Source organism: Podarcis melisellensis (assembly GCF_964234715.1).
Source record: "Podarcis melisellensis genome assembly, chromosome: 1".
NCBI classification, from domain to species: domain Eukaryota; kingdom Metazoa; phylum Chordata; class Lepidosauria; order Squamata; family Lacertidae; genus Podarcis; species Podarcis melisellensis.
The window spans coordinates 7,346,794-7,364,637 of NC_138528.1; the positions used below are offsets into that span (position 1 = coordinate 7,346,794).

General features: G+C 44.3%; 1 protein-coding gene across 6 annotated transcripts in view; it reads left to right on the forward strand.

The window, feature by feature from the left end:
• The window catches only part of KIAA0586, a 72,796-nt gene that overhangs the window by 28,193 nt on the left and 26,759 nt on the right, over positions 1-17,844 (forward strand). For all 6 annotated transcript variants that reach the window (XM_081908972.1, XM_081908967.1, XM_081908970.1 and 3 more), the window contains exons 19-28: positions 161-348; positions 1,480-1,563; positions 2,510-2,593; positions 6,350-6,534; positions 6,989-7,107; positions 8,667-8,857; positions 9,968-10,124; positions 11,862-12,093; positions 14,110-14,351; positions 16,838-16,914. In XM_081908972.1, the coding sequence (XP_081765098.1) occupies positions 161-348; positions 1,480-1,563; positions 2,510-2,593; positions 6,350-6,534; positions 6,989-7,107; positions 8,667-8,857; positions 9,968-10,124; positions 11,862-12,093; positions 14,110-14,351; positions 16,838-16,914 (1,559 nt within the window). The remainder of the gene's footprint in view (positions 1-160; positions 349-1,479; positions 1,564-2,509; positions 2,594-6,349; positions 6,535-6,988; positions 7,108-8,666; positions 8,858-9,967; positions 10,125-11,861; positions 12,094-14,109; positions 14,352-16,837; positions 16,915-17,844) is intronic.

Below are 17,844 nucleotides of genomic sequence, written 5' to 3' on the forward strand. Positions count from 1 at the left end.
TTACTAGAAGGGTGTGCGTTTGGATGTCTATGTCTGGCTGGCTGGATTTATAGATTATCACACATGTTCAGTTTTCTCTTTTGTTTATAATTTGCGTTCTGGCTCAGGATTTGTTAAAGGTGATTCTCTCCTGCTTCCTTTTGTTTTGCACTTACATTAGGTCAAAAACAAATCAACAGCATCTCTTCTCAGCCTACAGGAATAAGCATAGGCGAATTCCACCCTCTTACTGTGACATCCTCTGTTCCTCCTGCTCCCCTGAAACCACAGCCAAAGGCAAAGAAGCCCAACATTGGCATAATAGAGATTAAATCGGAGAAGAAAGACCCTCCCAAACTGACTGTCCAGGTATGGAACCAGAAGGGCAAGAGCTGCCTCTATGAATTTAACCCTCCATCTTCTGTGTCTGGTTACTTCAGCTTTGAGATCTGTTTTATTTCGTGGTCAGAAAAATGTGTGTTTGTGTGGATTGTGGGTTTTTGCTTTTGTTTAAATCAGAGCTTAAAAGCCAGTGACTTATGAGGTTCAAAGGGCCAAGCAGAACCTCAGTTGCACCTTTTAAAGAAACTGCTGGGAGCTTGCTGGTTTCCTGACAATCCAGTTTGCAAATTGAAGGCTCTAGTCCTCATGACTGCAAACTGAAACTGGTACATCAGGCATAGGCTACACAGTTCCCATCTTTCCCAACCATTCACCATGGTGGTTGGTTGGGACTGATGAGAGTTGGAAGTCCTGCAACAACGGGGGGAACTCAGGTTCCACATCCTTGTGCTAGGGGGCCAGCAACTTAAATAAAAATATTGGAATATGTACTTCCACACGGGACGTGTTTGGGGCTGTGGGTTAAACCACAGAGCCTAGGACTTGTCAATTCGAAGGTTGGCGGTTCGAATTCCCGTGACGGGGTGAGCTCCCGTTGCTCAGTCCCTGCTCCTGCCAACCTAGCAGTTCGAAAGCACGTCAAAGTGCAAGTAGATAAATAGGTACCGCTCCGGCGGGAAGGTAAACGGCATTTCTGTGCACTGCTCTGGTTCGTCAGAAGCGGCTTAGTCATGCTGGCCACATGACCCGGAAGCTGTACGAGATGAGCGCCGCAACCCCAGAGTCGGTCATGACTGGACCTAATGGTCAGGGGTCCCTTTACCTTTACCTTTTACTACTTCCACACACCCAGTAGTTTGGCTCCATCCTTTTCTTTAAAAAAATAGGTTAAAGCAGTAATAATAATGATGATGATAATATTTTTTAAAAAATTATTATTTTATTATTTATACCCTGCCAATCTGGCTGGGTTTCCCCAGAATCTGATGATGGGCAGTCCAGAAATGGAGTAAATAATAAATCAAGTGAATGCATGCCACAGGCTGAGCATTTAATGGCATAGAGAGGACAAAGACTGCATCGGGAGCTTGGTTCATGTCCTCTTGATACTTCAGAAGATGGGAAACTAGATTGAATCTGTGGGCTTTTACTTTCCAGGTGCTGCCTAATGTTGACATTGACAGTATTTCAAGCGACAGCACCAGCGTCAACCAGATTTCCTTTCCAAAGGAGGTGATACAGGTATTTGAATTCACCCGTGGTACTTTCTGATACATAAATATACCAGTTTATTATCACAGGAAACAGGTCTGGAATGGCTGTTGTTGAGAACATTTAGCATCGAATGGCCGCTTCACGTGTGTCAAATTTCTTGCGAAGCAAGCACTGCTCTGAGACAGTTCCTCACACGGCTGCTTTGCTTGGAAGCTGAGAAACCAGGAATAAGCATAGCACAGTAAATGTTGTAACTGGCTAAATTTGAAGGATAGCACAGTAAATGTTGTAACTGGCTAAATTTGAAGGATAGCACAGTAAATGTTGTAACTGGCTAAACTAGAAGAACTTGGTTTATATTTTGTGGGCACCTTTGCAGGGCACTTTGTCATTTGGTTCTCTTTTGTACGCCAACATTATTATTATTTATTTATTTATTTATACCCCACCCATCTGGTTGGGCTTCCCCACCCGGCTTCCCAAAAAATATTAAAATACTGTAATACATCAAACATTAAAAGCTTCCCTAAACAGGGCTGCCTTCAGATGTCTTCTATTAAGTTCCATTGGCTGTTGGGATGGGAGAACTCTACAGAGGAAGGGCAGGATGCAAACTTGATTGTCATGTCTTGTTCCCAACATTCCATCCCCATGACCAAGAAAGGCTTGATTCTTAGTGGTTGGGGTCTCCAGTGCTGGGGGATAGACTTATCCCCCACCCCGGTGGTGACTCCAAATGCACCTCTCCTCTTGCACCCATTCATATTTATATTGGTGGGTGGGTGGATTGTGACTGGACCCAAGATATAAGCCTCCCCACTCTAATTTCCTGCTCTTCTTCAGTGTCGCAAGAAGGTCGTTGTTGCTCCCTCCGGATCTCAGAGGGAATCCGCCATTACGCGTTGGCGCTAACCCGGAAGTCCTCCTTTTCCTTTCCTAAATCTCAAGGTTCACTTAATCTGTATTTTTTTAGGCTACTGCAGAAAGCAGTCTGTCCCAGGACGAAGAACTGAAACTTCCTGGTGCTGACTTCATCGATGTTACTGGTGTCAGTCAGGTGGGTTTTCCAATAGCTTCTCACTTTGCAGGGGATAAAATGTGATATTTATTTTTTAAGGGTCACCGTTGTTACCCGCTGGACATTCTTCTTAGTAAGCTGATTTGATGAATGTTTAATTCACTAACGTGAAAATTACTTATAAAGAAACAATCAGCCCTCATTTATAGCAGCCGGTGGCAATTCTCCTATTGATATCTTCACTGCTTCTTTGAAGTTTCACCTCAAATCTTCTTTGTATAGCTTCCCTCTTATTGTAAAAGCCTGCTGCTCTGTGTAAACTGCTGCTAAGGCTGAGATGGGAACAAGGAAATTAGAGGCCAAGGAGACTTTGACAAAAGGTATTGTGCAATCAAATCCACAGGATCTGCACAGAAAGACCAAGCTCTGCTTGTACCAGGCGGTTTGCAACCACTATACTTAATTTTGCACCACATGGAGCTTAAAAGCATCACAAAAAAACCACAGAGTAGTTGGAAATCCAGCAATTTGTGCATCTGGAGATCTTTCTGAGGGGCTGGAATGGAAGAGGAAGCCCCCAAGCATGGCATAGGCTCCTCCACTTTCTGTTTGCTATCAAGGGTGAAAAGAGAGAGTAAGGAAGGCTACCAATGATGAGCGCAATCAAGTCCCTGGTTTTTCCTTCTCTCTTGGCTGCTTTTTCACAGCCCCTTGTTGTTGTTGCTTAGTCATGTCCGACTCTTCATGACCCCATGGACCAGAGCACGCCAGGCACTCCTGTCTTCCACTGCCTCCTGCAGTTTGGTCAAACTCATGCTGGTAGCTTTGAGAACACTGTCCCTCCATCTCGTCCTCTGTCGTCCCCTTCTCCTTGTGCCCATCTTTCCCAACATCAGGGTCTTTTCCAGGGAGTCTTCTCTTCTCATGAGGTGGCCAAAGTCTTGGAGCCTCAGCTTCAGGATCTGTCCTTCTAGTGAGCACTCAGGGCTGATTTCCTTCAGAATGGATAGGTTTGATCTTCTTGCAGTCCATGGGACTCTCCAGAGTCTCCTCCAGCACCATAATTCAAAAGCATCCATTCTTCGGCCATCAGCCTTCTTTATAGTCCAGCTCTCACTTCCATACATCTCTATTGGGAAAACCATGGCTTTAACTATACAGACCTTTGTCAACAAGGTGATGTAAGCATCACTAATCACAATCCAGTGAATGTCCTAACTTCTGTGTACCATTGAATTTCCATGTTCCTTTCCCCAAAATATGTTCCCTGAGTTAAGATTTAGAGACGTACATTGGCTAGGGAGATTCTGGGCCACCTATTAATGGAACTGTTTCTGTAATCCTGGTATTCATAAATGCAAAAGGCTATATTAATTGTATTTCATAGATTCATAGAGTTGGAAGGGACCCCAAGGGTCATCTAGTCCAACCCCTTGCAGTGCAGGAATCTCAGCTACAGCATCCATGACAGATGCTGTCTATCCAACCTCATTGTGTATCATCCAATTGGCCATCCAATTTCACTTTGTATCATCATTGTCGTGACAACAGTTTCAGCAATGCATAATTGGAGATTAGCTTTGTATAACTGCAGTGTTGAATTCTTGCAGTTTGCTTCCCCCCCCCCATTTATTTTCTTAATTGGGAAGGAGTCGTAATATTTCCTACTCTTTTACCTAAGCTGTAGCTGTATCAGAAGCCAGATTGCTTCTTCTTTGAGATGCTTCCTTTCTTTTTTAATAAGTAAAGTGAAACCTCCTGGTCATTTATTTCCAGCTTGTGCTTATGAAGCAGCAATAAAAGATGCCAGGATCATCCTTTTTTTCAGATGGGAGCAAGAAGCATTTTTTCCCCTTATCCTTTTTCCTCCATTTTCTCAGGCGTTGCTTTCATCCTGCATCCTTGGCAGTCTTGGCCTAGTGTTCGACCACAGAAGCATTCCAACTCTAGCACATGTTTGGCTTGGGTTTGCCTAAACGATGAGCCTGAAGATGTGGAAGGATTAACTTTAATCTGAAAGCATATAAATACTTGAGACATCAGAAGAAAAGCCTTATAACAGCTTTGTTGAGAGCACATGCGCACAAAGGAAATGCCCACAAAATGTTTGGCAGAATACTCACTTTTTCTTTATGAAAAATATATAAACTAAGGGTAGTAGCCTTCTGTGTTATATATTTCAATTCTTCAGTGACGGTTTAATTGAAATAGAAACACAAACAAAACCTTTGGGGAGAAATGCTGTCCAGTAATTAGATATTGGGTGGAATTTGCTGTCAAAATGAAAGATAACTATGAATACCGTTGTTCCAGTGGGGAGAAAATGTTTGCCAGTACAGTGGTACCTCTGGTTACATACTTAATTCGTTCCGGTGGTCCGTTCTTAACCTGAAACTGTTCTTAACCTGAAGCACCACTTTAGCTATTGGGGCCTCCCGCTGCTGCCGTGCAATTTCTGTTCTCATCCTGAAGCAAAATTCTTAACCTGAGGTAATGTTTCTGGGTTAGGGGAGTCTGTAACCTGAAGCGTATGTAGCCTGAGGTACCACTGTACTTACGTCTGTGAATACACACACACACACACACACACACACACACACACACTTTTTTGAACTTTAACATTTGCATGTAACATAACTTTTAATGTGCAGAATTCAAATTGTTGCAGAAATTCAGGTGAGTTTTAAAGTGTGCACTAACACAGCATATGAACAGATGCTTTCTCTAGAAGCAGCGCTTGAGATGGCAGAACTTGGTCAAGGCTAGTGGGAGACCGGCATTTGAGTTCTGCTTCTGACATGGGAGTAATTTATGACCTGGAGCAAGTTGCCCGCCATCTCAATTTTTCATCTGCAAAATGGGAATGCTAATAAGCCCTACCTTGCAGGACTTGTGAATGCAGAGGTAGTATAAAAGCATTACCTGCTGTGAGCTTGAGGGATAGGGCAGGCTCTGCATTAAGATAAAGGACGGGAAAAAAGAATAAAAGTAAATGAAGCATAGTTAGAACAGAAAATTTGGATAGCAATATTTGTCAGTGATTCAGAGAACCACATGCTTGGTTTTCTGTGCCCAGGAGGACTTTGTTCCTTGATTTTGCTTGTGGTGGGGGTTGGTTTTGGTGAACAGGAGTCTTAAAAGCCAGGTGGTAACCCCTTTTTTTTGAAATGAGTATTTTCAAAAAGAGTTTCTAAGGTGCTTCTAGCTTTCAAGGGGCTTCTGGTGAAAGGTTGAAGTCAAAAATTATTCTGGCCATGCCTAAAGAACCTTTATGGATCTTGGACTATAAATAAGTAAATGGAATACTTTGTAATACCCTCTTGAATCAGGTTCATGCTGTTCCAAGTTGTTTTTGCTATAACTGTTTTCAAAGTATGGTCTTCCCTGCTCATGAGGGACCCGTGTCAACGTAGCTGATGGGATTGGCAAAGCACTTAGCTACCGACATTAGCAAAGACCTTATGGCTGATGGGAATAGGAAATTGGATTAAGAAATGTAATGGAGCTTACGGGGCGGGGGGGATCTGGTTCTAAAAAATTGCCGTCAGTGCTACTTAGAGAGTCTTCAGACCCACTTATCTGCATTCAATATTGTGGTTGTGCCTTGCTATGCAGAATAAGTCCGTATGCCATTTTTTGAAATTTGCACAACTTCTTGTGCAGCACAGCGTTGTTGCCAACATTTCTGAATGTGAAGCGTGCTGGACCCTGAACTCAATGAAATTTATTGCTAATGGAGGTGTACTGAAATACTGCTTGGCTGTGCAGTGTTAAATTAGCCTTTGTTGTCATTAGGACGAAGGAGACGATGATGTCCTGGAATTCTCCGAGCCGGTCCTACATTTCGACAGACAAGGAGAAACCTCTTCTCCAAAATACAGTGGTCCTCCTTTTCCACCTGCTGTTCCTCAGCCCACAGCAGACATTCTGGATGAGATCATAGAAAAACGGGAGACCCTGGAAAACAAGCTGGTTGGCTGGTGAGTTCCCAGAGCAGGCGCTGTACAATGGCGATGTGCTGATGGAATGTCATTCGCTCTCTAGGACCATCCATGTATGTGGCGTTTTACAGAGCAACCTGTGCAAAACAGATCCTTGCTCTTAGAAATTCACGGTCTTGCATTTGGGCTGTGAAGGCCGTGGTGGAGGGAGGGAGGAATGGGTAAACCCCTTTACACGTACTTGGCCTTGGTTTTTGTTAGCCACACAACGTAAGGGATTAAGCTGGCATCCGTCACAATCCATTCAGATGTTGTTGACCTGCAACTCCCATCGGCTGCAGCAGGGCCAGCCCTACCATTAGGCAGAGGGAGGTGGCTGCCTCATTTGGATGCTGGGAGCCTGCAGGCCAAGGCTTCTAACTCTGCTCTTCTATATTTGGCATAAACAGCGTAAATGCAGGTGAATTAAAAATAGAAATCATTATTCCACCAGGGTGGAGCAGGAAGTAATGGCACGAATCATCAGTGGGATGTTTCCACCCCAGAAAGAAGCAGTGCCCAACAGAAGCTCATCAGAGAGCGAGGACAGCCAAGATATATCCTCAGACATCGGTAAGCAAAAGCTGCAATATTTTTCTCTCTTTGTCGCTTCCCCAACCCCCGATGGAGGGAAGTATTTACAGAAAGTGAACTGATCCAAGGAAAACGAATGTTCTTAATAGCCTGATTTGAGATTAGAGCCTTGCTTTGGTTTAGCTCAACCGAGAAAGGTGTTTAAAGACACTTTCTCAAGCCAGGTCAAAAAAAATAACCCACACAGTTCTCAACCTTAACACTCCCTGCCCTTTTTTTAGGTTTCAAGTAGTTACCCTACCCCTCAGATAAACTCAATGCAGCAAAGTATTTTTATTATGTATAATAATGTAAGAATACCAGCGGGAATTGTAGGGTCCACTAAACATGTGTTCTGTGCTTGGAGTTCTCCTTCAAGAACACAGCAGCATGATGTTGGTTCATATTGCTCCAGTGCTAAGAGAACTCCACTGGCTGACATATAGTTAGTTTCCTGGTCGGATTCAGAATGCTGCTGGTGACCTCCAAAGGCCATCTTTGGGCTAGGTAGACCAGCATATCTTTGGGACTGTGTACTCCCATGTGGTGTTGAGATAGTCAGAAGCTAGATTGGCACTGACATTATCACCCAACAACTGGTCTTCTAAAGCATACTGCTCCTGAACCTGGAGTCTCCATTTAGCTAAAATGGGTGAGAGCCATTGTTAGAGAGACCTCTTCTTTGTGAGTTTGTCTGAGCTCCCTCCTAAAGCCGCCTTTAAGTTCAAAGTATCTGGAGTGCACCAGGTTGTGGGTAGGCTGACTTAAGCCATCAGGCACCAGCACATCTCTTGGTAGTGAACTCTGTGAATGAGTTAGGCATTGTGTAAATAATAATAATAATAATAATAATTTATTATTTATACCCCGCCCATCTAGCTGAGTTTCCCCAGCTACTTCCTGATTTTAGAAAAGAATGCACTTCCAATCAGTTTCAGTGGGTGACCACCATGTTCAAATATTATAGAAGAGGGAGAATAACTTCCTTCTCTCTATCCATTTCATACATGATTTTGCCTTATGTTCAAGTAGCATACTTTTTAAAGGAAGTTTTTCTGCATGCCAGAAATCTGAAAATCAAGGACTGCTTTTGCCACACAAGCACGTCACCTTGGATCCAAATATCGCTCTAGCACAAACAGAAAAATCCTCTTAAAATTTATGCAGAGGGTCTTGATTTCTGTCTGCTCCTCCCCCTGATCCTCTGGATCCATTTTTCAAGCAGAATATAAAATGGAAGAATGGTATAAAGAGGTGTGGGATATAGCTATTAAGGATAAATTAACATGTTCCTTTAAGGTAAGATGGGGAATACGCAGGAGAAATGATTTTGAGGAGCTATGGAAGGTGTTTGTAGAATTTGTACTGTTAAAACAGAAAGGGGTCAAGCCATCACAAGATGTGTTGAAATTTTGGGAGGTTGGATAGCTACAATGGAATGGTCTTGGTGGTGGGGTGCCCATTTTTATTCTTACTAATTTATGATTATTACTTTGTCAAAAAAAATAGTGTACAAGCCTTAATATTCGGTTCTTGCCTGTGTTCTGGTTTATCTTTAGTTGAAGCAGCAGGTACTGGGGGGTTTCAGCTGTTTGTCGATGCCGGTCTCCCAGTGGATTCGGACATTATTAGACATTTTGTGAATGAAGCTCTTGCTGAGACAGTTGCCGTCATGCTGGGTGACAGCGAAAGCCAGCAGGCAGCCTCTGCTGTTGCTGTTCCTCAAACCACAACACCCTTGCCAGAAAAGGTGACTTGTTTCTTTTTGTTTGGGATTTGTGATTAAGAATTGGGAATTCATTTATTTATTTTGTAGCAATTGGATAGTATTCAACTAAGTTTTATTCAGAGTGGACCGATTGAAATTAATGGACCCAAGTCAAGTTCATTCATTTCAGTGGGTCTACTCTTGAGTAAATCTTAGCTGAATACCACCCTTGGCATTTTGCTTCTTGCAGCATGTAAGCAACAATGACAAAAAGTTTGAAATAAGAAGCTTTCTGGTCTTCCTGCCCCTATTTGGCAAAGATGGTGTGCAACTTCTGAATCTGTTGCCAGCACTGATACGAGCCTGGAAGTTACATCTCCTGACCTGGACCCTGCAATTTTCTTTTGGCTGGGAACTAAGCGAGGCAGAAATATTCTCTGCACATTCCCAGAGTCACTCTGTTCATTACTGGTGTGTGCTCCAGGGCCAAGGTACACACTCCCTATATCAGACAGTGACTTCAGCAACAAGTTTGGCCACTTGTTTGACCAGAAGAAATTGTTGTCTAGGCAAGTGGACTTGCTGCAAGGTGGGTTCTATAGGCAACTGGTTGAAAACTAAATTGCTAAATATAGGCCCCTCGTCCACTGTTGTTTAAAAACCCAGAATTTCAGACTTCTTGCAGTTTGTCCTGAAACTGCTCCTTCTCCTGAATAAAATAAATAGCATTCACCCAAAATCAGCCCAGACTGAAAATACTTGGCATTGCTTGAGGCTAACCCACACACATTCTGCATGTAGCTGCTGCAAATTGTAAATGGAACCCAATACCATTTATGCTCCATTTATGTTTTGATTCTAAAGGGTAAGCTTTTATTAACCATAAGAATAAACACGTGTCCTTTCTTTATTGCTTGTGGGTTTTCTTGAGATTCAGAAACATTTGCAAGCTAGACTAAGTCCAATCAATATTCCATCTCACTTCCCCTTGAACTGTGCTCTCACTGTCGCAGAAATCCTACGTCCTGTAAGCTTTGAATTCCCTCCTCTTTCTCTCCCAGTCAGATTTGATTATTTAAAATAAAGTGGAGGGAATATTTTGTAACAGCTTTACTACTTTCTTTCAACTGCCTTTGTGTGTGTTTTTTCTAGGAAACAATACTGTCTACTCCACTTGCCACACCTGAAGCCACACCTCCTCCATCCCCTCCTCCTCCAAAAGGACCGTCTCCAGTAAAAACCCCAGAGTCCTCTCTGTCTGTAACGGAAATTGATGGAGATGCTGATCTGAGGCAGCTAACAGCAGCAGGTATCAAAACAGGTTATCAGAGTAGAAAAGTTGCTAAATTAGTTACACTCATCAGCTTTGTTTTCAAGCATGGTGTATGTTAATTTTCCAGAAAGAGCTTTCTTGATTGATTGGCATATTGGGAGTTGTGTTGTCATCACCCCACCCTCCAAAACAACAACCCAAGCCTCTTCTGCTGTGAACTATCAAAATTATTCTAGTAATTCTTCTGTGTATCTAGGTTTGGGGAAGGGATCAATCATAGAATAGAGTGGTACCTCGCAAGACGAATGCCTCGTAAGACGAAAAACTCGCAAGACGAAAGAGTTTTTTGAGTTGCTTCGCAAGACGAATTTCTCTATGGGCTTGCTTTGCAAGACGAAAACGTCTTGCAAGTTTGTTTCCTTTTTCTTAAAACCGTTAATACGTGCTTCGCAAGACGAAAAATTCACAAGACAAAAAAACTCGCAGAACGAATTAATTTCGTCTTGCGAGGTACCACTGTAATAGAATTGTAGAATCATTGAATCTTAGAGTCAGAAAATGTTCAGCCCACATTTTACCAGCTTGCTCTTGAGAATATCATGGGGGACATTGTCAAAAGCCTTACTGAAATCGAGATACATCATGTCCACAGCATTTCCCTGATCCACCAAGTTTGTAATTCCATCAAAAACAGAAATCAGATTTGGCATACTTTGGAGCCATACTCTGGGAACTTTCAGAACTTCAAAGTAATCGGGAATAGAAACAGAAAGCAATTAGTTTGGACTACTGTAATGCGCTCTACGTGGGGCTACCTTTGAAAGGTAACTTGGAAACTTCAGTTAATCCAGAATGCGGCAGCTAGACTGGTGACTGGGAGCGGCCGCCGAGACCACATAACACCGGTCCTGAAAGATCTTCATTGGCTCCCAGTACGTTTCCGAGCTCAATTCAAAGTGTTGGTGCTGACCTTTAAAGCCCTAAATGGCCTTGGTCCTCTATAACTGAAGGAGCCTCTCCAACCCCATGGTTTAGCCTGGACACTGAGGTCCAGCACTGAGGGCCTTCTGGCGGTTCCCTCACTGCGAGAAGTGAGATTACAGGGAACCAGGCAGAGGGCCTTCTTGGTAGTAGCACCTACCCTGTGGAACGCCCTCCCACCAGACATCAAGGAAATAAACAACTAGTTTACTTTTAAAAGACAACTGAAGGCGGCCCTGTTTAGGGAAGTTTTTAATGTCTGACGCTGTGTTGTTTTTAATATTCAGTTGGAAGCCGCCCAAAGTGGCTGGGAAACCAAGCCAGATGGGCTGGGTATAAATGATAAATTATTATTATTATAGTTTGTTCTTGACCAGTCTGGACTGTCAAGTGTATATTTGCTCCATGCAGCAAGCGGAATGTAGATACAGTATCAGCAATAGGCGAAACGAGCTCCAGAAAATAGCTTGCCACGTTCCAGAGCTGATGCATGCTCTATCAGCAGAATTCGCACAGCGAAAGATGCACGCAGGAGAGCATTATTTAGAAGTTTATTCAGCGTTGGTCAGAACAAAGGAAAAAACATGACTGCCTACTTGCGTGTTCAGGCACAGAGAGAAACGAAAGCAACAGAAAACATAAACTTCCTGAGAACAGGAAATACGCAGACTCTGTGACTCACAAAGCCTGCTCCCTTTTAAGGTGGAACGGAAATATCCTAACAGAGTCATACATTCCTTTGCTGCAGCAACTTAGCTTGGCTTGGCATTTCTTTATCTCTTCTTTTTGTAGGATCCAAGACTGGAGCCGCCATCAGCCCAGTGGCTACCCCTGTGGTCACCCCTGTGGCTTCACCCCCCAGAGTAGCCACGCCGAGCCCTCCTGGATCCGAGCATGTCCCAGGCAGAGGAGTGGTGGAACGACAGACGCCTCCAAACCCCTGGGGAGATGCAGAGCTACCTCTGGAAGAAGAGAAGCCCAGCCTGCATAGTGAAGAAGAAGGGAGCTATCGCCCCGCAGCTCTGTGAGTCGTAACACTTGACAAAAAATCACCTTCTAATCTTCCTATTGCAATCTTCTTAGCTGCAGCAATAAAGAGAAGTACTGAGTTATTACTAATATTTATATTCAACTTAATATGCAAAATCCTGTAGTGGTTTACATAAAACACAATAAGATTGCTAAAAAAGAAAAATCTATAGTTACAACATTTTAACACTTCTGGAGCCATCACTGTCAACTTTCAGACACTCTTGTTTCCCCTGGCTTTGGGTTGATTAACAACATAAGAAGAGCTTGCCGGATCAGACCAATGGCCCATCTCGACCAGCATCCTATTCTCACAGTGTCCAGCCAGATCCCAGCTGGGAACTCGCAAATGGGACCTGATCTGCTAGTGATACCCAGCAACTGGCATTCAGAGGCCTTTCTGTCGTGCACACCTGGGCAGTTTAGGTTCCATCCTTTTTACCATGGTATTTGCTTATAAATGTTTGTCAGCCTTGTACGTTTTATGGCTCTAGAAGTCCTCTTTTGAGTCGCCTTTTTGCGGAAAGTTGATGAACTAATGCTACTAATATTAATATTAAATTCTTATATAAAAATGAAACGTATCAGTAAAAAAGAGAGTCTATCAAGAAACATTCAGTGAAGTATTGGTTAATAATAATAATAATAATTTATTATTTATACCCCGCCCATCTGGCTGAGTTTCCCCAGCCACTGTGGGCGGCTCCCAATCGAATATTAAAAACACAATACAGCATTAAATATTAAAAACTTCCCTAAACAGGCCTACCTTCAGATGTCTTTTAAAGATAAGATAGCTGCTTATTTCCTTCACATCTGAAGGGAGGGTGTTCCACAGGGCAGGTACCACTACTGAGAAGGCTCTCTGTCTGGTTCCCTGTAACCTCACTTCTCACAATGAGGAAACCGCCAGAAGGCCCTCGGCGCTGGATCTCAGTGTTCGGGCTGAATGACGGGGTGGAGATGCTCCTTCAGGTATACAGACCGAGGCCGTTTAGGGCTTTAAAGGTCAGCACCAACACTTTGAATTGTGCTCGGAAATGTACCGGGAGCCAATGCAGATCTCTCAGAACCGGTGTTATGTGGTCCCGGCGGCCACTCCCAGTCACCAGTCTAGCTGCCGCATTCTGGATTAATTGCAGTTTCTGGGTCACCTTAACAGTGATTCACCCATAAAGCAGTGCACTGTGAGGCTAGCTAGCTAGGGTTTTTTTTGCCAAAGAAGGAGTTGTCCTCTTGACACTATTACCTGAAGTGGGCGTGATGAGTAGTTGTTATTTAGAGGGAACAGGTACGGTTGGCAAGGAAGCAGAAGGGAGAGAGCTGAGATGAATTGCCCCAATCCAGCCAGAGTGTCTGTGGGTTGTGCATCATTTTATAGCAAACCGTTTTTCAGTTTTGTTGATTATGTTGGGATGCATCCAAGGAAACGGGGGCAATTTGCAGGCCCCCAGCTGGCTCCGGCCCACTGGCCGGTAGCCGGGCAATCTCCGGTCCTTGGCACTGCATAAATCAGTGGCCTGCAGCTTCAGAACTCTTCAGAAGCTGGAGCACGCTCTAATCAGCAGAGTAATTAACTCTTCGCGACGGAAGGGCGGACAGAGGCATATGTAAAGCATATTTACAAGCAGTTTATTCAGCATAGATCAGGACAAAGAAAACATGTCTGCTCTCCTTCATGTCCAAGCAAGAAGGCATAAGGCAAAAGCTATACACAAACGGAAGTTCCCAGCAAGCTGTGCTGGAATGTAAACAGACATGTGACATACAACAGCTCCACACATCTGTTTAGGTGGAACGGAACGTCAATATCCTAATAGATTACCCTCTAATGTCGCCCAAACAATTGTGATCATTAAAAAAAAACACCATTTTGTGGACAAGTAAAATTAAAGACATAAAAGACATTTTTGACAAACTGGTGAAGGTTTAAGCAATGTTAGTAATGTGTGGCATCAGATTTTGACGGTGCTCTATTATTATTATTATTATTGTTATTTGTCATTTTTAGCATAATGTCTGTGGCCAAACACGAAGAGCCGGACACTTTGGTCTTGCCAGCTCCTGAGCCAACTGAACCCCACGAACCGCCCCTGCAGGAGCCCAGGGCTCCATCCCCTTCTGTGCACACTCCCAGTTCTGGCCTTTCCACAGAGGAGAGCAGTCTGACCACCACGGAAACTGAGACTACAGGAAGGCCGATCTCAGAAGGAGAAATTCTGTACAGTTACGGACAGCTGCTGGCTGCAAAAGGTGAGGCTATTTCCAGCTCCTTGTCTTTCTCTAGCATTTTGTTTTTGATTTTCTAATTGTTCCAAGACCGAACACATCCCCTCTTAATAGTGTGAGAGCTCCGAGGGTGACCTTGCAAGATTTATGGAACATGTGGAAGGGCCATAGCTCAGTGGTAGGGAATCTGATTTGCATGCAGAAATGTCCCAAGTTCCATCCTCTGCCAGTGAATTCAAACAATGCTGAGTTAGGTGCATCATTGGTCTGATTTGGAAGCCAGCAGTTTCCTTTGTTCAGCAGCTCGTTTTTTTCTGGAGGCCACATCAAGCGGTGGTGGAGGTGGTAGAATTCTGGATTTGGTCACTACATACTATAATAATAATTATTATTATTATTATTATTATTATTATTATTATTATTATTATTATTAATTAATCCCGCCCTCCCAGCCAAAGCCAGGCTCAGTGCGGCTAACAACAGTAAAATAATACAACATTTTAAAATCATTTCATTATAAAATTAATTCAAATCAGATTAATGGCAACCAATTGGGCCAGAGCTCCACGAAGATTGGCGAAGGAGGGAGTCAGGCCATGCCCTGGCCAAAGGCCTGGTGGAACAGCTCTGTCTTGCAGGCCAAGCAGAAACATGTCAAATCCTGCAGGGCCCTAGTCTCTTGTGAGAGAGCATTCCACCAGGCTGGGGCCACGGACGAAAAGGCCCTGGCTCTGGTCGAGGCCAATCTAATCTCCCTGGGGCCTGGGATCTTCAGGGTGTTATTATTTGCAGACCTTAAGGTCCTCCAGTGCAGCTGGTATAGCACCGGGTGAATGTGATCTCGCAGCGAGGACCCCATAAGGAGTCTCGCCGTGGCATTCTGCACCCGCTGGAGTTTCTGGGTCAGTCTCAAAGGCAGCCCCACGAAGAGCGAGTTACAATAATACAGTCTGGAGGTGACTGTCGCGTGGATCACAGTGGCTAGGTCAAGGCGAGAGAGGTAAGGATACTACAAGGGAGAGGAAGCCTATCTTTTTTAAACGTTCCCCTGCTTTAAATTAATTAAACTCTTTCAGCTTGGCAAAACAAAGCATTTTCGTTTTGCAATGGGGATACATTATTTCTTCTCTTACACCACTCCAATGACTATTTCAGAGCTGGAGCAAAACAGTTTGCCTTCAGTGACACTCTCATGCCACTAGGCCTGGGCAGTATATCAATTTATCGCCCAGGACCGGTATGAGGAGCTGACCGCCATGTTGGCTTCACTCAGTGGTATATTGCTGGTGAAACCGTCAGTGCTCCTGGGTCCCTCTCCTAGCAGTGTCTGCTGGAGGGAGTCAAGAGCGGTAGCGCTTCCACTCAAAGATATATCGCTAGTGTAGAACCACCATCTCACTCTGTCCTCATATGATGCAGAGATAGAAAGCTGATAGCAGCTTGTTCCTCCCTCTTTAAACTGCTCGACTGAGCAGTGTGCAGCTTCTCTTGCCTCAGTCGAGCAGCTAGAGGAGCCCCCAGCCCACAGGCGGCAGTGTGGGGCTCTGTGAAACTGCCCAGGTGAGGGGAGCATGATTGCCGTTCCCCATAGTGAGGAGTTACAGGACCCCTGATGCTCTGCTCACTCGTACACGAGCGGCAAGAGCGCTGGGGCTGTCTCAGCTGGGAGGAATAGATAAAAAAATGTCCAGTAGCACCTTAGAGACAAACTAAGTTTGTTCTTGGTATAAGCTTTCATTCCCTCCCCCCAGCTGAGCGGCGCAAACAAGGTGCATTGGCCCAGCCCATGAGCCTGGGTGAAGCTGTCTCACCTCTCAAGGTGAGACCTGAGGCAGTTTCACCCGGTGTTTTGCAGGCAGAGACCAATGCATCTTGTTTTTTCCAAAATCACAGTATATCGCCAAACCATGATGTTTGGCTTGCAATACACCCCAGCCCTACAGGCCACCAGATCTGATTGGCTGTGTGTCATTGCATTTACGGTGTGACCTCACCCAAAGGAAAGCAGAGAAGTTGTGGGGTGGAAGAACTGCACAGTGGCCTGAAAATAAGAAGAAGAAGAAGAGGAGTTTGGATTTGATACCCCACCTTTCACTCCCTTTAAGGAGTCTCAAAGCGGCTAACATTCTCCTTTCCCTTCCTCCCCCACAACAAACACTCTGTGAGGTGAGTGGGGCTGAGAGACTTCAGAGAAGTGTGACTGGCCCAAGTTCACCCAGCAGCTACATGTGGAGGAGCAGGGAAGCGAACCTGGTTCACCAGATTACGAGACTACCGCTCTTAACCACTACACCACACTGGCTCTCAATCAATCAATCAATCAATCAATGCAGGAGGGGGAAAGGTAGGGAGAACCTCCGCCACTACCACCCAAAAGCTTGGAACCCTCTGTGCCAAAACTTGTTCCAGTCCTTGTTTTAAACCTCCAATTTCATTATTTTGCAAGTGGAATGGATTTGTGTGTTCGGCTACTGTGCGTAAGTGCATGTTTGTTATGTCTTCCCTTCCAGCTTTTGCAGAAGGAGGACTGTCTCTTCCAAATCTAAGTGACAGTATGACCAGCACTCTTCATGATGCCCATGAGATGGTAATGAAATCATTTAACTAGACACTGCCAAAATTGATGGGGTCTTCAGGGTGGTGGCGGCAGAAAACTGGGTGCCCCCCAGGCAGCCACCTCTAACTGGTCCAGATAGACAAATGGGCCGGTTTGGTCAGAGGCAGTGGCTGAGTTTTGTGTATATCACTAAGCCAAACCAAAGCTAGGAGTGAATGGATGAGTGAGTTTGTTGATACTCCCATCAAATAATAATAATAATAATATGCAGCTGCTCTGCTCCTCCCAATGTCTTGTTCTGGCTTGCTGCTCATGGGTTGATGGGAGACCAGGCATGAACTCAGGTTCAAACATAATTCTCTCTTCTAAGTATTTCAGCGGCAGCAAGACGGGGGCCGGGGAGGCAGAGTCGCTGCATTCACACAGCCGCCACTCAAAGTGGATTAGAAATAGAGGAGCAAACAGTGATCATTGAAACACAAACTGCCGCAATTAAAAACAATGGCACAAAGAGCAACACAATGAATCAACAAGGTCAAAAACTTGCTTAGAAAAGTGAATTGCTGGTGAAGCACGAAACAAAGATAAACGCGATTCAGCATCTTGGAGCCGGGAGTTTTGCAGACAAGGGGGCACCACAGAAGAACTTCTCTTTTTGTGGTCATTGCTTTAGTACCCCTATCATAGAAGAACATAAGAAGAGCCTGGCTGCTGGATCAGGCCAAGGTCAGGGTATAAAGGGCAGGGTATTATTATTATTATTATTATTATTATTATTATTATTATTCCTGTTCACACTGGCCAACCAGATGCTTATGGGAAGCCCACAAACAATGCATGAGTGCAACACGACTCTCCCCGTTTCTGCTGTGCCAAAGCTGGTGCTTAGAAGAATACTGCCTTTATCTGTGGAGGTAGAACATAATGATCCTGGCTAACAGTAGTAACTATTTTTTTTAA